The sequence below is a fragment of the Monodelphis domestica genome, chromosome 2 (genome assembly GCF_027887165.1).
Source record: "Monodelphis domestica isolate mMonDom1 chromosome 2, mMonDom1.pri, whole genome shotgun sequence".
Classification (NCBI taxonomy): domain Eukaryota; kingdom Metazoa; phylum Chordata; class Mammalia; order Didelphimorphia; family Didelphidae; genus Monodelphis; species Monodelphis domestica.
Window position 1 is genome coordinate 507075970 of NC_077228.1, and position 12361 is coordinate 507088330.

The 12361-nt window shown below is 43.4% G+C and overlaps 1 protein-coding gene across 2 annotated transcripts in view; it reads left to right on the top strand.

Annotated features, from left to right (window-relative positions):
- The window catches only part of SUPT6H (SPT6 homolog, histone chaperone and transcription elongation factor), a 38642-nt gene that overhangs the window by 9706 nt on the left and 16575 nt on the right, over positions 1-12361 (top strand). Inside the window, exons 2-19 of one of the 2 annotated variants that reach the window (XM_001368695.3) lie at positions 853-982; positions 1614-1772; positions 1865-1938; positions 2347-2539; positions 3065-3149; positions 3567-3840; positions 4191-4292; positions 4618-4734; positions 5053-5142; positions 5309-5451; positions 5610-5761; positions 5876-5971; positions 6144-6273; positions 6488-6638; positions 6852-7006; positions 7249-7444; positions 7880-8019; positions 8115-8232. In XM_001368695.3, the coding sequence (XP_001368732.1) occupies positions 874-982; positions 1614-1772; positions 1865-1938; positions 2347-2539; positions 3065-3149; positions 3567-3840; positions 4191-4292; positions 4618-4734; positions 5053-5142; positions 5309-5451; positions 5610-5761; positions 5876-5971; positions 6144-6273; positions 6488-6638; positions 6852-7006; positions 7249-7444; positions 7880-8019; positions 8115-8232 (2484 nt within the window). In that variant the 5' untranslated portion in view covers positions 853-873. The remainder of the gene's footprint in view (positions 1-852; positions 983-1613; positions 1773-1864; positions 1939-2346; positions 2540-3064; positions 3150-3566; positions 3841-4190; positions 4293-4617; positions 4735-5052; positions 5143-5308; positions 5452-5609; positions 5762-5875; positions 5972-6143; positions 6274-6487; positions 6639-6851; positions 7007-7248; positions 7445-7879; positions 8020-8114; positions 8233-12361) is intronic. The other variant, XM_007485600.2, reaches the window with a different exon arrangement.

Here is a 12361-nt window from a genome sequence, read left to right on the forward strand (position 1 = left end):
ATCCTTTTCTGGGAACCCTTCCCCATCTCCTCCCAAAGTTTTACTTTTATGGTCTCATCTATCTTCTCAGATTTAGAGTAATCTTTCCTGTATCTGAACTTTCAAAATACTTTGTCTTAAGCATTTGCCATAACTCATAAATAAATTTTAAGCTTCTGAGGGGCAAGGGCTACTTGATATTTTTTTTGTTTGTTTGTTTTGTACCTCAAGTGCTTACCAAAGTAAATATACTATGGGTAGGAGGCCTTTGATCAGTGGTTTGTTTTTTTGTTTTGTTTTGTTTTTTTTACAAGTGAAATAGTCAGCAAGTATTTTAGGGATTCAAAAGAGAGATCAGGTGGTGTGTGATGGTAAGGGTAGACTTCTATTGAGGATAATAGGTCTTTGATAGGTCAGTAGGGACTTGGTAAACGTATGTATGAAATGCACAGGAGACTAATTTTGTTGGAGCAGAAGGCTCCTGTGGGGAGGAGTGAGAGCTAAAATTACAACAGAGAGATCATCTCATTTTACAGAAATTGAACCTGAAGAAACTGTCAAGAGATATCATTTTACAGGAAAGGGAGCTGGGGTCCATCTATAAGATGGGAATCCTTATACTAATCCTTATTGAGGCATGTTCTTAAGGAAATTCTAAGAAGAGCAAGAAAGGGGATAGAGCTATAAATCCAAAATAAAGAATAGGGAAATGGGAGCCTACCATCTAAATGAGTTCCTAACAACTATTCTAACCCCTTGGAAGAGTTTGCCTTAGTGAGGACTAAATGTTGAAAAAAGCTTCCTAAGACTCTAGTCTCTGTGTTTAAGAACCTTGGTTCTTAGCCTTTGTCTCTTCATCCAATTTCCTTGAAGCATTTCTGAGCAGCTGCAGCCATGTCTGATTTTGTGGAGAGTGAGGCAGAGGAATCCGAGGAAGAGTACAATGACGAGGGAGAAGTGGTTCCTCGAGTCAACAAGAAGTTTGTTGAAGAAGAAGAAGATGGTGAGTGAGTCTCAGCATCAGGTGCCTAGTCAGAGGTCACTGCAGAAAAGATACCAATTTTAAAGTTGTTCTTTTGTGTGTGTGTGTGAAAGACCTGACAATGTTTTTATTTATCCACCATTTGTTCTTGTGTATATGTTGGGCCTTCTTTGTATCCAGGAAGCTCAAAAGGCCCTAACCATGCATGTGGGGAAAGTTATAAAGTAAAACCACAAGAAGGCTGGCTTCAGGGGAAGTCAAGGAAAGGGGATTTTATCAGAGAAAGGTGAAAACTGTGGGAGTTATGCTTTGGGAGTAGAAGGAAGTTGTCTTATGTGATGTGGATGTGAATGAAAAACAAGGCTATGAAAAGAAAAATGTTTAGATGGGGCACCTATGTAATCAGAGCTATTGACCAAAGAGGTTAGCACCTTCTCTTCCTATTTATGGCAAGAAGAGTAGCCCCAATGAGATCCTTTCTAAAAACTTAGTATTAGGGAACAAGGGGGTTTTATCCCTTTTCTGCAGTGACACAAAAGAAGCAGCATTGTGTGTCAGGGATTATTATCTTGTTCCAAAATCCCCAGTCTCATACATAAATAGCAGGCATGTTTCTTTTACATGTGGTAAGTAATAGACACATCTATTACAGATGAAGAGGAGGAGGAGGAGAACCTGGATGACCAGGATGAGCAGGGGAACTTGAAAGGCTTCATCAATGATGATGATGATGAAGAGGAAGAAGAGGAGGATGAGGCTAGTGACTCTGGAGACTCCGAGGATGATGTGGGACACAAAAAGAGGAAGCGCAGTAAGTAGAAGATAGAGGGTAGAGACAAGGAGAGTATATGCCTTAAAAGGGAGGTACCCAATCTCAAGAGGAACACTGCCATTCTCTCTTAGCAGCTTTTGATGACCGCCTGGAAGATGATGACTTTGATCTCATTGAAGAGAACCTGGGTGTCAAAGTCAAACGTGTGAGTAGGAAAACATGGCTCCTGGAATTAGGAGAGGATGAGCAAAAGTATTAGTAATGTTCCCCCTATCCAGTTCTATTAATTGAGCCTTTGGTGATGGAGGAAAATTGTGAATGCAGGGGCAGGGCTCAGGGATACAACACAGTTAAGCCCCATGCTATGGAAAAGAATCAAGTGGAGAGGCAGTCCTAGTTTCCCAGCGCTGGGCTTCCAGTTAGTAAACAGGGTCTCAGAAACCCCAGACTGCAAGTCTAGGTAGACTTGGTACCTTGAATTGGGTCTCAAGGGCAGGAAGGAGAAAGGGAGATTTATAGATAATGTTCTTCCCTAACACTTAGTATATGAATGGAGGGAGGAAGAGAGGAAAGAATCCTCAGGCCAGACCAACATTACCCCTTCTACCTTCAGCAAAAGTTCAGGCGTGTTCGGAAGATGTCAGATGATGAAGATGATGATGAGGAAGAATATGGGAAGGAGGAGCATGAGAAAGAGGCCATTGCTGAGGAAATCTTTCAAGATGGTGAAGGAGAAGAAGGACAGGAGGCTGTAGAAGCCCCTATGACTGCACCTGAGGAAGAGGAGGAAGAAGATGAAGAGTCAGGTAAGTTGACATGAATCAAGGAATTTGGTTCCTTTGAAGGAATGGCTTAGGGTTAGGATTAATCTTGTTTTTGTAGTCAGCAGTAGTGACATGGATGACAGTGCTGCTGCTAGGGTTCTGGATGGATATTTTTCACAATGAGGCTGGCTGTTCCCCAGAATACTGGTTCTGTTTATTACAAAACGTCCTGATCCTGGGGTTGCCCAAAAGAATCTCCTTCTTAAAAGGAAAATGTGTTGTGTTAGTAAGAGAAGGCTCTTTTGGTTCCCACCAGGATTGTACACTAATGGCAAGAGATGGAAAAAGAGATTTTGAAGTTTGTTTTGGGATATTGCCAGTCTGTCTCTTCCCTGAAAATTTTGCTGTATTCTGCAATTAGTCTTAAGAAATCTCAGGATATCACAGACAGTTTTTATATATGAAATAGTTTTCTGAGGAGAATTAAGATTCTTCAACTAAAGGGGGTCTCTAAACACAGGATATGCATGTAGGAGAAGAGCTCTGACACTTTTCTTCCCTGCTCAGATATTGATGACTTCATAGTGGATGATGATGGACAGCCTCTTAAGAAGCCCAAATGGAGGAAAAAACTCCCAGGCTACACAGATGCGTAAGTGATGTAGGGTTTGGTTTAGATGGTGAGAAAGTACTCCGTAATTAAACACAGGTAGCTCCACAGGGGTCTCACAGGGTGACATCATTGGCTACTACCAAAGCCCAGAAACTCTTTCTTCCTGCCTCCTTGGGAAAAAAGGGAAGCAGGAATGCTATAGGGCTTTAACAAAGGCTAACCTCTTGGAACAGACTGGGAACCTCCTCCTGTGTTCATATAAAGTTTTGGTTTGGTAGGTGACTCTGGACTATCCTGTCCTTTGATGAGCAAATATGTCTATAACTACACCTCAGCTGAACTCTTTTCCCCTTTGTTTATCCTTCCCCTCCTAGTACCCTTGGACCATAGTATAGGAACATTGGGGAGTATAACTTTTTTCCTTTCACTGGAGCTTTCTTTCTGGCTTATTCACAGGGCCCTGCAGGAAGCCCAGGAGATCTTTGGGGTGGACTTTGACTATGATGAGTTTGAGAAGTACAATGAGTATGATGAGGAACTGGAAGAGGAATATGAATATGAGGATGATGAAGCTGAAGGTGAGATCAGGGTGCGACCCAAAAAGACCACCAAAAAGCGGGTTAGCCGGCGAAGCATTTTCGAGATGTATGAACCCAGTGAGCTGGAGAGCAGCCACCTAACAGACCAGGATAATGAGATTCGAGCCACTGATCTGCCTGAGAGATTCCAGGTGACTCAGCCTTTGCTATTCTTTGAGGGGGATTCATCTTACTTCCGACTCTACCTAGCTTGGGGGGAGGGGGCAAAGGACAAGATGAAAATAGAATCTGATCCAGAATAGTCCACATAACCTTATCTCCCAGGGGTGACAGGTGTTCAGAAATACTGGAGAGAGATGATTTGATTCTGAGCAGTAGTTAAATAGGTGTGCCCATCTTAGTTCTGCATGGCATATCTTCCCAAAGGCACCTGCCATTGGAGGATATGACTGTTGGTCAGTCAGGAAGCATTTATTAAGAGCCTACTCTTTGCCAGGCACTGGGCTGTGTGGTTGAAACATTATTAATCTTCTCTTCCCAGTTGCGTTCCATTCCTGTCAAGGCAGCTGAAGATGATGAGCTGGAAGAAGAAGCCGACTGGATCTATAGGAATGCCTTTGCCACTCCAACCATTTCTCTCCAGGTGCCTATATCCTGTCCTAGCTGGAAGACTGACTAAGTTTTGTAGAGAGCTCATAAGCTATTTCAGGATCACATGGCACTGCGTGTGAGGGGTTATGGGGGTGGGAAGTGGGGAAGAGACTGTTAAAATCCCTAGATAGGAAGGACATGGGGACAAGTGGGTACCATCATCAGGAAGCCTCCATTAAGCACCTATTATGTATATTATATACTTTGTTGAACGTAGCAAGAAGTTCAGTGGGCTGGTCCCTCCCTCCAGAAAGTGAGCTCAAGTTCTCTCCAGAACAAAGCTATCATTCATTGGTTTTATATTTTCCCTATTCCAGGAAAGCTCTGATTACCTGGACCGTGGGCAGCCAGTCAACAACTTCAGTCGTAAAGGCCCCAGCACTGTTCAGAAGATCAAAGAGGCCCTGGGTTTCATCCGCAATCAACATTTTGAGGTATTATCATTGTTGCCAAAAGTCTGTCCTCTATATGGCCTACTGACCAGCAACTCTATTAGAAGGATGAAAGAGAGCCTGGTTTCTCATGCCTTTGAGGCAAGTAGAAAGACTAATTTAATTTTTTTAAGGTGCTAAAGTAAGGAGTAAAACCAACCCTACCTCTGACTTCTCCTTTATCTGGGAAGAGAATTATTCAAAGGTAGCAATAGTGAAGTGTGTCCTAGCTCACTTAGGACCCCCACTCCCTAGATTCATAACAGCCAAGCCGCGTTCCTTGGTGGATGACCAACAATGTTTTCTTTTGTGCTTCCATAGGTACCTTTTATCGCTTTCTACAGAAAGGAGTATGTAGAACCTGAGCTGCATATAAATGATCTATGGAGAGTGTGGCAGTGGGATGAAAAGGTACCTACCTGGAACTCCCCCACCTGAAAAAGGCTCTACTCTATTGGACACACTGGGGCCTTGTCCCAGGGGAGTAAGCAGTGAGGCTCCAAAGCATGTGGGGCATAAGACTGGGCTTACCCAATCCCACACAAGTCAGGCTGCCAACTCTTGTCTTCTTATTTAGTGGACACAGTTGAAGATCCGAAAAGAGAATTTGACTCGGCTTTTTGAGAAGATGCAAGCCTATCAGTATGAGCAGATATCTGCAGACCCAGACAAGCCTCTGGCTGATGGCATCAGGGCTTTGGACACCACAGATATGGAGAGGTAGAATCTGTACCTCCCACCCCCTGAACAACCCCCAGCTTCCTCAAAGATCTGACAGGATTAGCACTCCTCCCTGATGCAGTGTTGCCTGCCACATTTGCCAGGGGGATTGCCTTTATTGCCTTTGGAGATGACTCTTTGGCCTTTGCATCTTCCAGATTGAAAGATGTGCAGTCTATGGATGAGTTGAAGGACGTTTACAACCACTTCTTACTCTACTATGGGCGTGACATCCCAAAGATGCAGAATGCTGCCAAGGCCAGCCGGAAAAAATTAAAGCGCATCCGGGAGGATGGGGATGAGGAGGAAGGTGAGGCCCAGACCAGGGAGGACTCCTGATGGGGATTGGGCACTCCTCCCCCTGGAGGATAGGATGGGTTTTGGGAGCCCGAGCACTGATGCTCTAAATGTCTCCTTTTGACAGGGGAAGGGGAAGAAGTAGAAGATGAGCAGAAAGGCCCAGAGCTCAAGCAGGCCTCTCGCCGAGACATGTATACCATCTGCCAAAGTGCTGGCCTAGGTTAGAACTATCTCCTCCTCCTCCTCCTGGTGCTGTGCCAAGAGCGAACTCTTTGCTTTCTGCAAGGTTCTCTGATTGACTTGGGGATCTCACTGCCAGAATCTGAAAAAGCAAAATGGATTCTCTCTTCTAGATGATGTCTTACCCACTTAGTCCTCCCCCTTTTCTTTAGATGGCTTGGCCAAGAAGTTTGGGCTCACCCCAGAACAGTTTGGGGAGAACCTCCGGGACAGCTATCAGCGGCATGAAACAGAGCAGTTTCCTGCTGAGCCCCTGGAGCTGGCAAAAGACTATGTGTGCAGGTGAACTGAGAGGTGGTGCTCTGGTAAAGGGGGGTGGGGGAAGGGGACAGTTTAGATTCCAGGCTTTACTTTACCTTGGCTATAGGACTTTAGGCAATTCATTCAGCCTTGTTTCTAAATTGAATCATGGATGAGGCTAAGATTCATAAGGTTAGCCCGGCAGTGCTTCAGAGTCCTGGTACTAACTAGATGCCTCCTTTCTACCTTCTTACAGTCAGTTCCCGACTCCAGAGGCAGTGCTAGAGGGTGCTCGATACATGGTGGCCCTACAGATTGCCCGAGAGCCTTTAGTCCGACAGGTGCTTCGACAGACCTTCCAGGAGAGGGCTAAAGTTAACATTACCCCAACGAAGAAGGGCAAGAAGGTGAGAAGGTCAAGAGTCCCCAGTGCTACTGTCATACCAGGCATCACAATTATACTTTCTGGACAAGTTGAGCTCCAAGAGTGGGGGTAGGCTTGTGCTGAACAGATAGTCTGTCTTTGGTTCAGTTTTAACTAAGAAGTCTTAGGCTGTGGTCTGAAAAACTGGAAGACATTTCTCCTTTGGGGGTCTGACAACAGTTTGTGTTCCATGTAGGATGTGGATGAGGCCCACTATGCCTACTCTTTCAAGTATCTGAAGAATAAACCTGTGAAAGAACTTAGGGATGACCAGTTCCTCAAGACATGCCTGGCTGAAGAGGAAGGCCTACTCACCATTGATATCAGCATTGACATGAAGGGAGTTGAGGGGTGAGGTCAAGTCAGTTGTGTGATCTTGGCATGGGGGGGGGGTTGGGGGGAGGGTGGAAAAATGGGACAAGAAAGGCCAGGAGCTCAGCAATAAATTACAAAGGAAACCCATCTTTAGAGGAGTGGGTGGGCCTTTTGGAAATGAGCCAGGCCTATGCAGGTGATCTCCCAGCTTTTGATCCCTGTCCTTATGAATTCCATTTGTCCCCATTGACCTTTCTCTTGCTTAACCCTCCCCCCAGCTATGGCAGCGACCAGACATACTTTGAAGAGATCAAGCAGTTCTACTACCGAGATGAGTTTAGCCACCAGGTGCAGGAGTGGAACCGGCAGCGGACCATGGCCATCGAGCGGGCCTTGCAACAGTTCCTCTATGTGCAGATGGCCAAAGAACTGAAGAATAAGCTGCTGGCTGAAGCTAAAGAATTTGTCATCAAGGTGAGAGTGGCCACCATAAATCTAGAGGAGGAGCAGGACCCACAAATGGTTTGCTTTGGGGCCAAAGAAGCTTGAAGACTCTGGGCAAATCCCTTTCTCTCTCCAAGCCTCAATTTCTTCATCTCTAAAAGGAAGAGTTTAAACTAGATGGTCTCTAAAGTCCCTGGTGGCACTGATTAATGGGAGAACAAGGCGCAGGGCCCTAGAATTGCCCCTGACCCTCTCTCTGGTGGCCTGCCTCACTGTTTTACAGACTGACTGGATTATTTTGCATTTGTATAACTTAATTAATTAATGCAGCTAGGTTTGCCCTAGTGTTCTCAGCAAGGTTCCTGGTTTTAAATTAAGGTGCTGTGTCAATTGGCAATACCCAGTTCAGCACCTCACACTAATCTGTCCTTATTAATCTACCATGAGGCTTTCTCTTCCCTCTAGGCTTGTAGCCGAAAGCTGTACAACTGGCTGAAGGTGGCCCCCTACCGACCTGACCAACAAGTAGAAGAAGATGATGATTTTATGGATGAAAACCAAGGGAAAGGCATTCGGGTCTTAGGGATTGCCTTCTCCTCTGCCAGGTACCTACCCCTTGCCCACCTTCCCAGCTACATTTTTGTCCCATGTTTTGTAAGCATGCCCACATACTCATGAGCCTCTCCCTTCTTTCTGGCAGAGACCACCCTGTGTTTTGTGCCTTGGTTAATGGAGACGGAGAGGTGACAGATTTCCTACGGCTGCCTCACTTTACCAAACGGAGGACTGCCTGGAGGGAAGAAGAAAGGGAAAAAAAGGTAAGTGATGATGGAAGAGGGGAGGTGGCATTTGGGCTTGGAGCTATGGAGAACAACTACCTTCAGGACCATCCTTATTGCTCTTACTCTTCTTACTAGTCTTTGACCCCCTTATTCTTCCCAGAGGAAGGACAGCTTCCATAGACTCTAGGTGACATTTAAGTTATTAGTTGTAAAAAGCCCATTTCTGGCTAGTTATGAAACCCTTATCCTTGAATACTATTGGAAACAGTTGGTGTTGACTTGGTACTTGTAGCATTCAAGGTGATCTTGTCCCTGAAGCAGTGATGTCCAACCCAAAGCTAACATGGGGTCTTTGAAGGCAAGGATTCTTGGAGCATTGGGCCAACTCTTCAGCCTTCTGAACATCTCTCTCTCCAAAGACACAGCCCCTCCTTTTGTCTTGATATCTTTTTATTGAAAGGTGGAAGGAAATATAGGGGAAATCATATTGGCATTGGAGGAGATCTGGGTTTGCATGTCTTGTCATGGAATAGCTATATGACTTGGAGCAGGTCACACTTGAACTACCTTGAGCCCTGGTTTTCTTATCTCCAAAATGGGAGTGATGGCATTATTTACCACATTGGGCTGTTGTGAGGGAAATGATTGTAAACTGTGAAGTTCTGCCAAAAGTGTGGCTGATCTTTATTCCTAAAGAAAAATGTTAATTGCCCTTTTAAAAACAAACACATTCCCAAGGAATGTGTTGGATGACAGTCACAATTGGTTTATCTCAAATTTGTTTTTTTTTTTTTTGAAACAAATGAATTGAAACAAGATTAAATATAACAGATGAATGCAAATGTCCTGTATTTCGGTTCAGAATATCATTCTCTCGAAGAGCCCTGGACTTTAGTTTATCTGAGTTCGGCATGAGTCAGTGGGGTGATGTATAATGTGACCTTGGGCTACCTTCAGGTAAAGGATATTGTCCATAATCAATAGAGATAATTATTTTAATTCTGATCAGACCAAATGGGGGTTCTGAGAAACTAGAGCATGGTCCTCAGACTTTGTTGTTTCTATACTTAAATCAAATTGCTAAAATGTCATTCACTTCCTTTCTTTCTTATTTATTTTTTGGTTAGATTTATCTAGTTCTGATCAGAGAAGGTTGAGGTCCCTCACTAGTATAGTTTTACTGTCTTTCCTTCTTAAGCTCCTTTAGTATCTCCTTTAAAAATCTGGATGCTATACCATTTGGTACATATGTTAAATACTGATGTTTCTTCATTGTCTATAGTACCTCTTATCAATATGTAAATACCTTCTTTCTTTTAATCAGATCTATTTTTGCTTTAGCTTTGTCTGAGATCATGATTGCTACTCTTGCTTTTTTTGTCTCAGTTGAAACCTAAAAAATTCTGCTCCATCCGCTTACCCTTGATCTGTGTGTCTACCTTCCTCAAATGTGTTTCTTGTAAACAACATATGGTTGGATTCTGGTTTTTAATCACTCTGCTATCCACTTCCATTTTATGAATAAATTTATTCCATTTGCATTCACGATTATGATTACCATCTGTGTATTTCCCCTCTATCTCAGTTTCTTCTTTTAATCCTGCCCTGTATCCTTTCCCTTTCCCTCCAAATCGGTGTTTTGCTTTTAAATCACTCCCTCTTTTCCTCCCTCCCTTATATTAATTACTCCCCTTCCTACCACCACCCTTCTTATTTCCCTCCTATTTCTTTATAGGGTCCTTTTACACCATGAACTTCTCCCTTATATTACTCCCCACCACCCCCTTTTTTATTTCCTTTTTACTTCTCTATAGGGTAAAGTAGGATTCTATAACCCTAATCAATTCTGGCTGTTTTTTCCCTCTCTGAACAAATTCCAGTGAGAGTAAGGTTTAAGTATTACCCATCACTACCTTCATCCTCCTCTCCACTGTAATATTATTCCCCTGTGCCTCTTTATGAGATATCATTTTCCCCATTTTATTTCTCTCTTCCCATTTCTCTTAGTACAGTGATGGAGTGCCAGGCCTTGCCCCCAGACCAAGTGCTATGCCCATGCCTTCCCAGAGACCACATTCTGTGTCCCTCCCCCAACTGAGTGTCAGGTGCACCCTGCTTTCTTCCCCCCTTCCACCCCTCCACCCAGGGAAGGGACTCCTATTGGACTGTTGGGTAGGGGGACAGGGGATACAGGTGTAGTTAGGTTTGGGGAGAGGGAGAGGCGAGGGGCATAAGCACTTTGCTCCCCTCTAGTTATGTGCCCCACTCTGAGCTATGATCCCCTCAAACTTAGCTTCTCTCCAATCTGTGTTAAGTGAAAATTGAGAGGACCTTGAACATTTTTTTTCAAAGTTTACCCTCCATAGCCACTATTCAAAGAACTGGGAAGCCATTTCAAATGCAACACTTTATTGAGAGAGAGAAGGAAAAAAGGCAAAAAAGAGCCCCAGCTTACAGGGAAATCCCTTATTTATAGGAAAATATAACCCTCAGGTTAAATTTCATCATCCTGACACATTTCACCTTCCAGCCTTCCTGAAGCAGATATCCTCCAAATTAACCTTTTTAGCAAATGGAATAGCTATATGACTTGGAGCAGGTCAAGGGTTGAAGTCAGGTTTTGATGTGTATACAAACTATTAGAATAGTTTATGATACATTTTGGATGCAGGGCAGATTGGGAAATTGCTACCTCTGACAATCCACTATTTTCTTTTCCAGAGCTTCTAGCCCACCTATTATCCCTCAGGTAGGCATCCCTTTGAATGGAAATTGAACAGGCTAGGCTAGAAAGTGGTGAAGGGACTAAGAATGCAAATTAAAACAGCCCAAGGTTGCTTGTGAAAGAAACTGGGGAAGGGAGCTGTAAAACAGGGAAAAGGCTATTAGCCTAGCCTCAGGTTCATAAAACTTATTCTTGTATCACTAGACTATAGAACATTTTTAAAGTACAAACTCAAAGGACACATCCCCAAATCCCAAAAATTTTTTGTATTTTTTGTTTCTGGTAGTAAAGACATAATTTGTTTCTGTCTCACTCAGACCAAAAGGTAATTAAGAGACCATTGTATTTTGAGTAGGGTAGAGCAATCTTGTCCTATAAGGGATGCTCTTTTTTTTTTTTTTGCTCTGAACAATTTAACTTTCTCTTTAAAAAAAGGGAAATAAAATGGGAGGGGGTGAGAAGACCAAAGAACAACACCTCTGCCTGTTCCTGCCCTCAGGGGATGCTATCTTAAAGAGACCTGCTTACTAACTCCTACTGGGTTCCTGGGTGTATTCGTTTTAGAGATATTAATATTGCCAATATATTTGAGAATAACACACTAATTTCTCACTCCACACAAACTCCACCATGGGAATTAGGTTTACCACAGACTTGCAGACTCTGCCATCTGTACCTACACTGCATTGTGACCCACCTACCTTGCCCCACTTAGGGGAGAGAGGAAGCACTCTCATTGGAATGCTGGGCAAAGGAATGAGTGATAGTCAGGCTTGCTTCTAGTTAGGAACTCAGGCAGGGACACTGGGTTCTTGGCATGAATGCCCATAGAAAAGTCTCTGCGTGCCATAGGTTCACTATCACCATCTTAGTACAATCCTCTTTTTTACCCTTAGATAATATTTTAAGAGTTAAAAATATCTTTCCATATAGGAATAGGAACAATTTGACCTTATTGAAGCCCTTACATTATTATTTTTTTCTTTTTTACATTGTCAGAAGTGATTTTCTGTCTCTAGTGTCGCCTTTTTTTAATATCATCTCTCAGTGACTTGGAGGTTAAATACTACTGAGTAAATTCAGGTATAGATGAATGATTCTTGGTTGCAAACCCAGTTCCCTTGCCTTCTAAAATATATTCCAAGCCTTCTGGTCTTTTAGTATGGAAATTGCCAGATCCTGTGTAATCCTGACTGGAGCTCCATGATATTTGAATTGTTTCTTTCTGGCTGCTTTTTTAATGTTTTATTTTTTCCTTGGCCTGGGAGCTCTTGAACTTGGCTATAACATTCCTGGGAGTTGTCATTTGGGGATTTGTTGCAAGGCGATCTATGGATTCTTTCAGTCTGTTTTACCCTCTTGTTCAGAATATCAGGGCAATTTTCTTGGATAATTTCTTGTAATATGATGGCTAGGCTTTATATGGTCATGGCTTTCAGG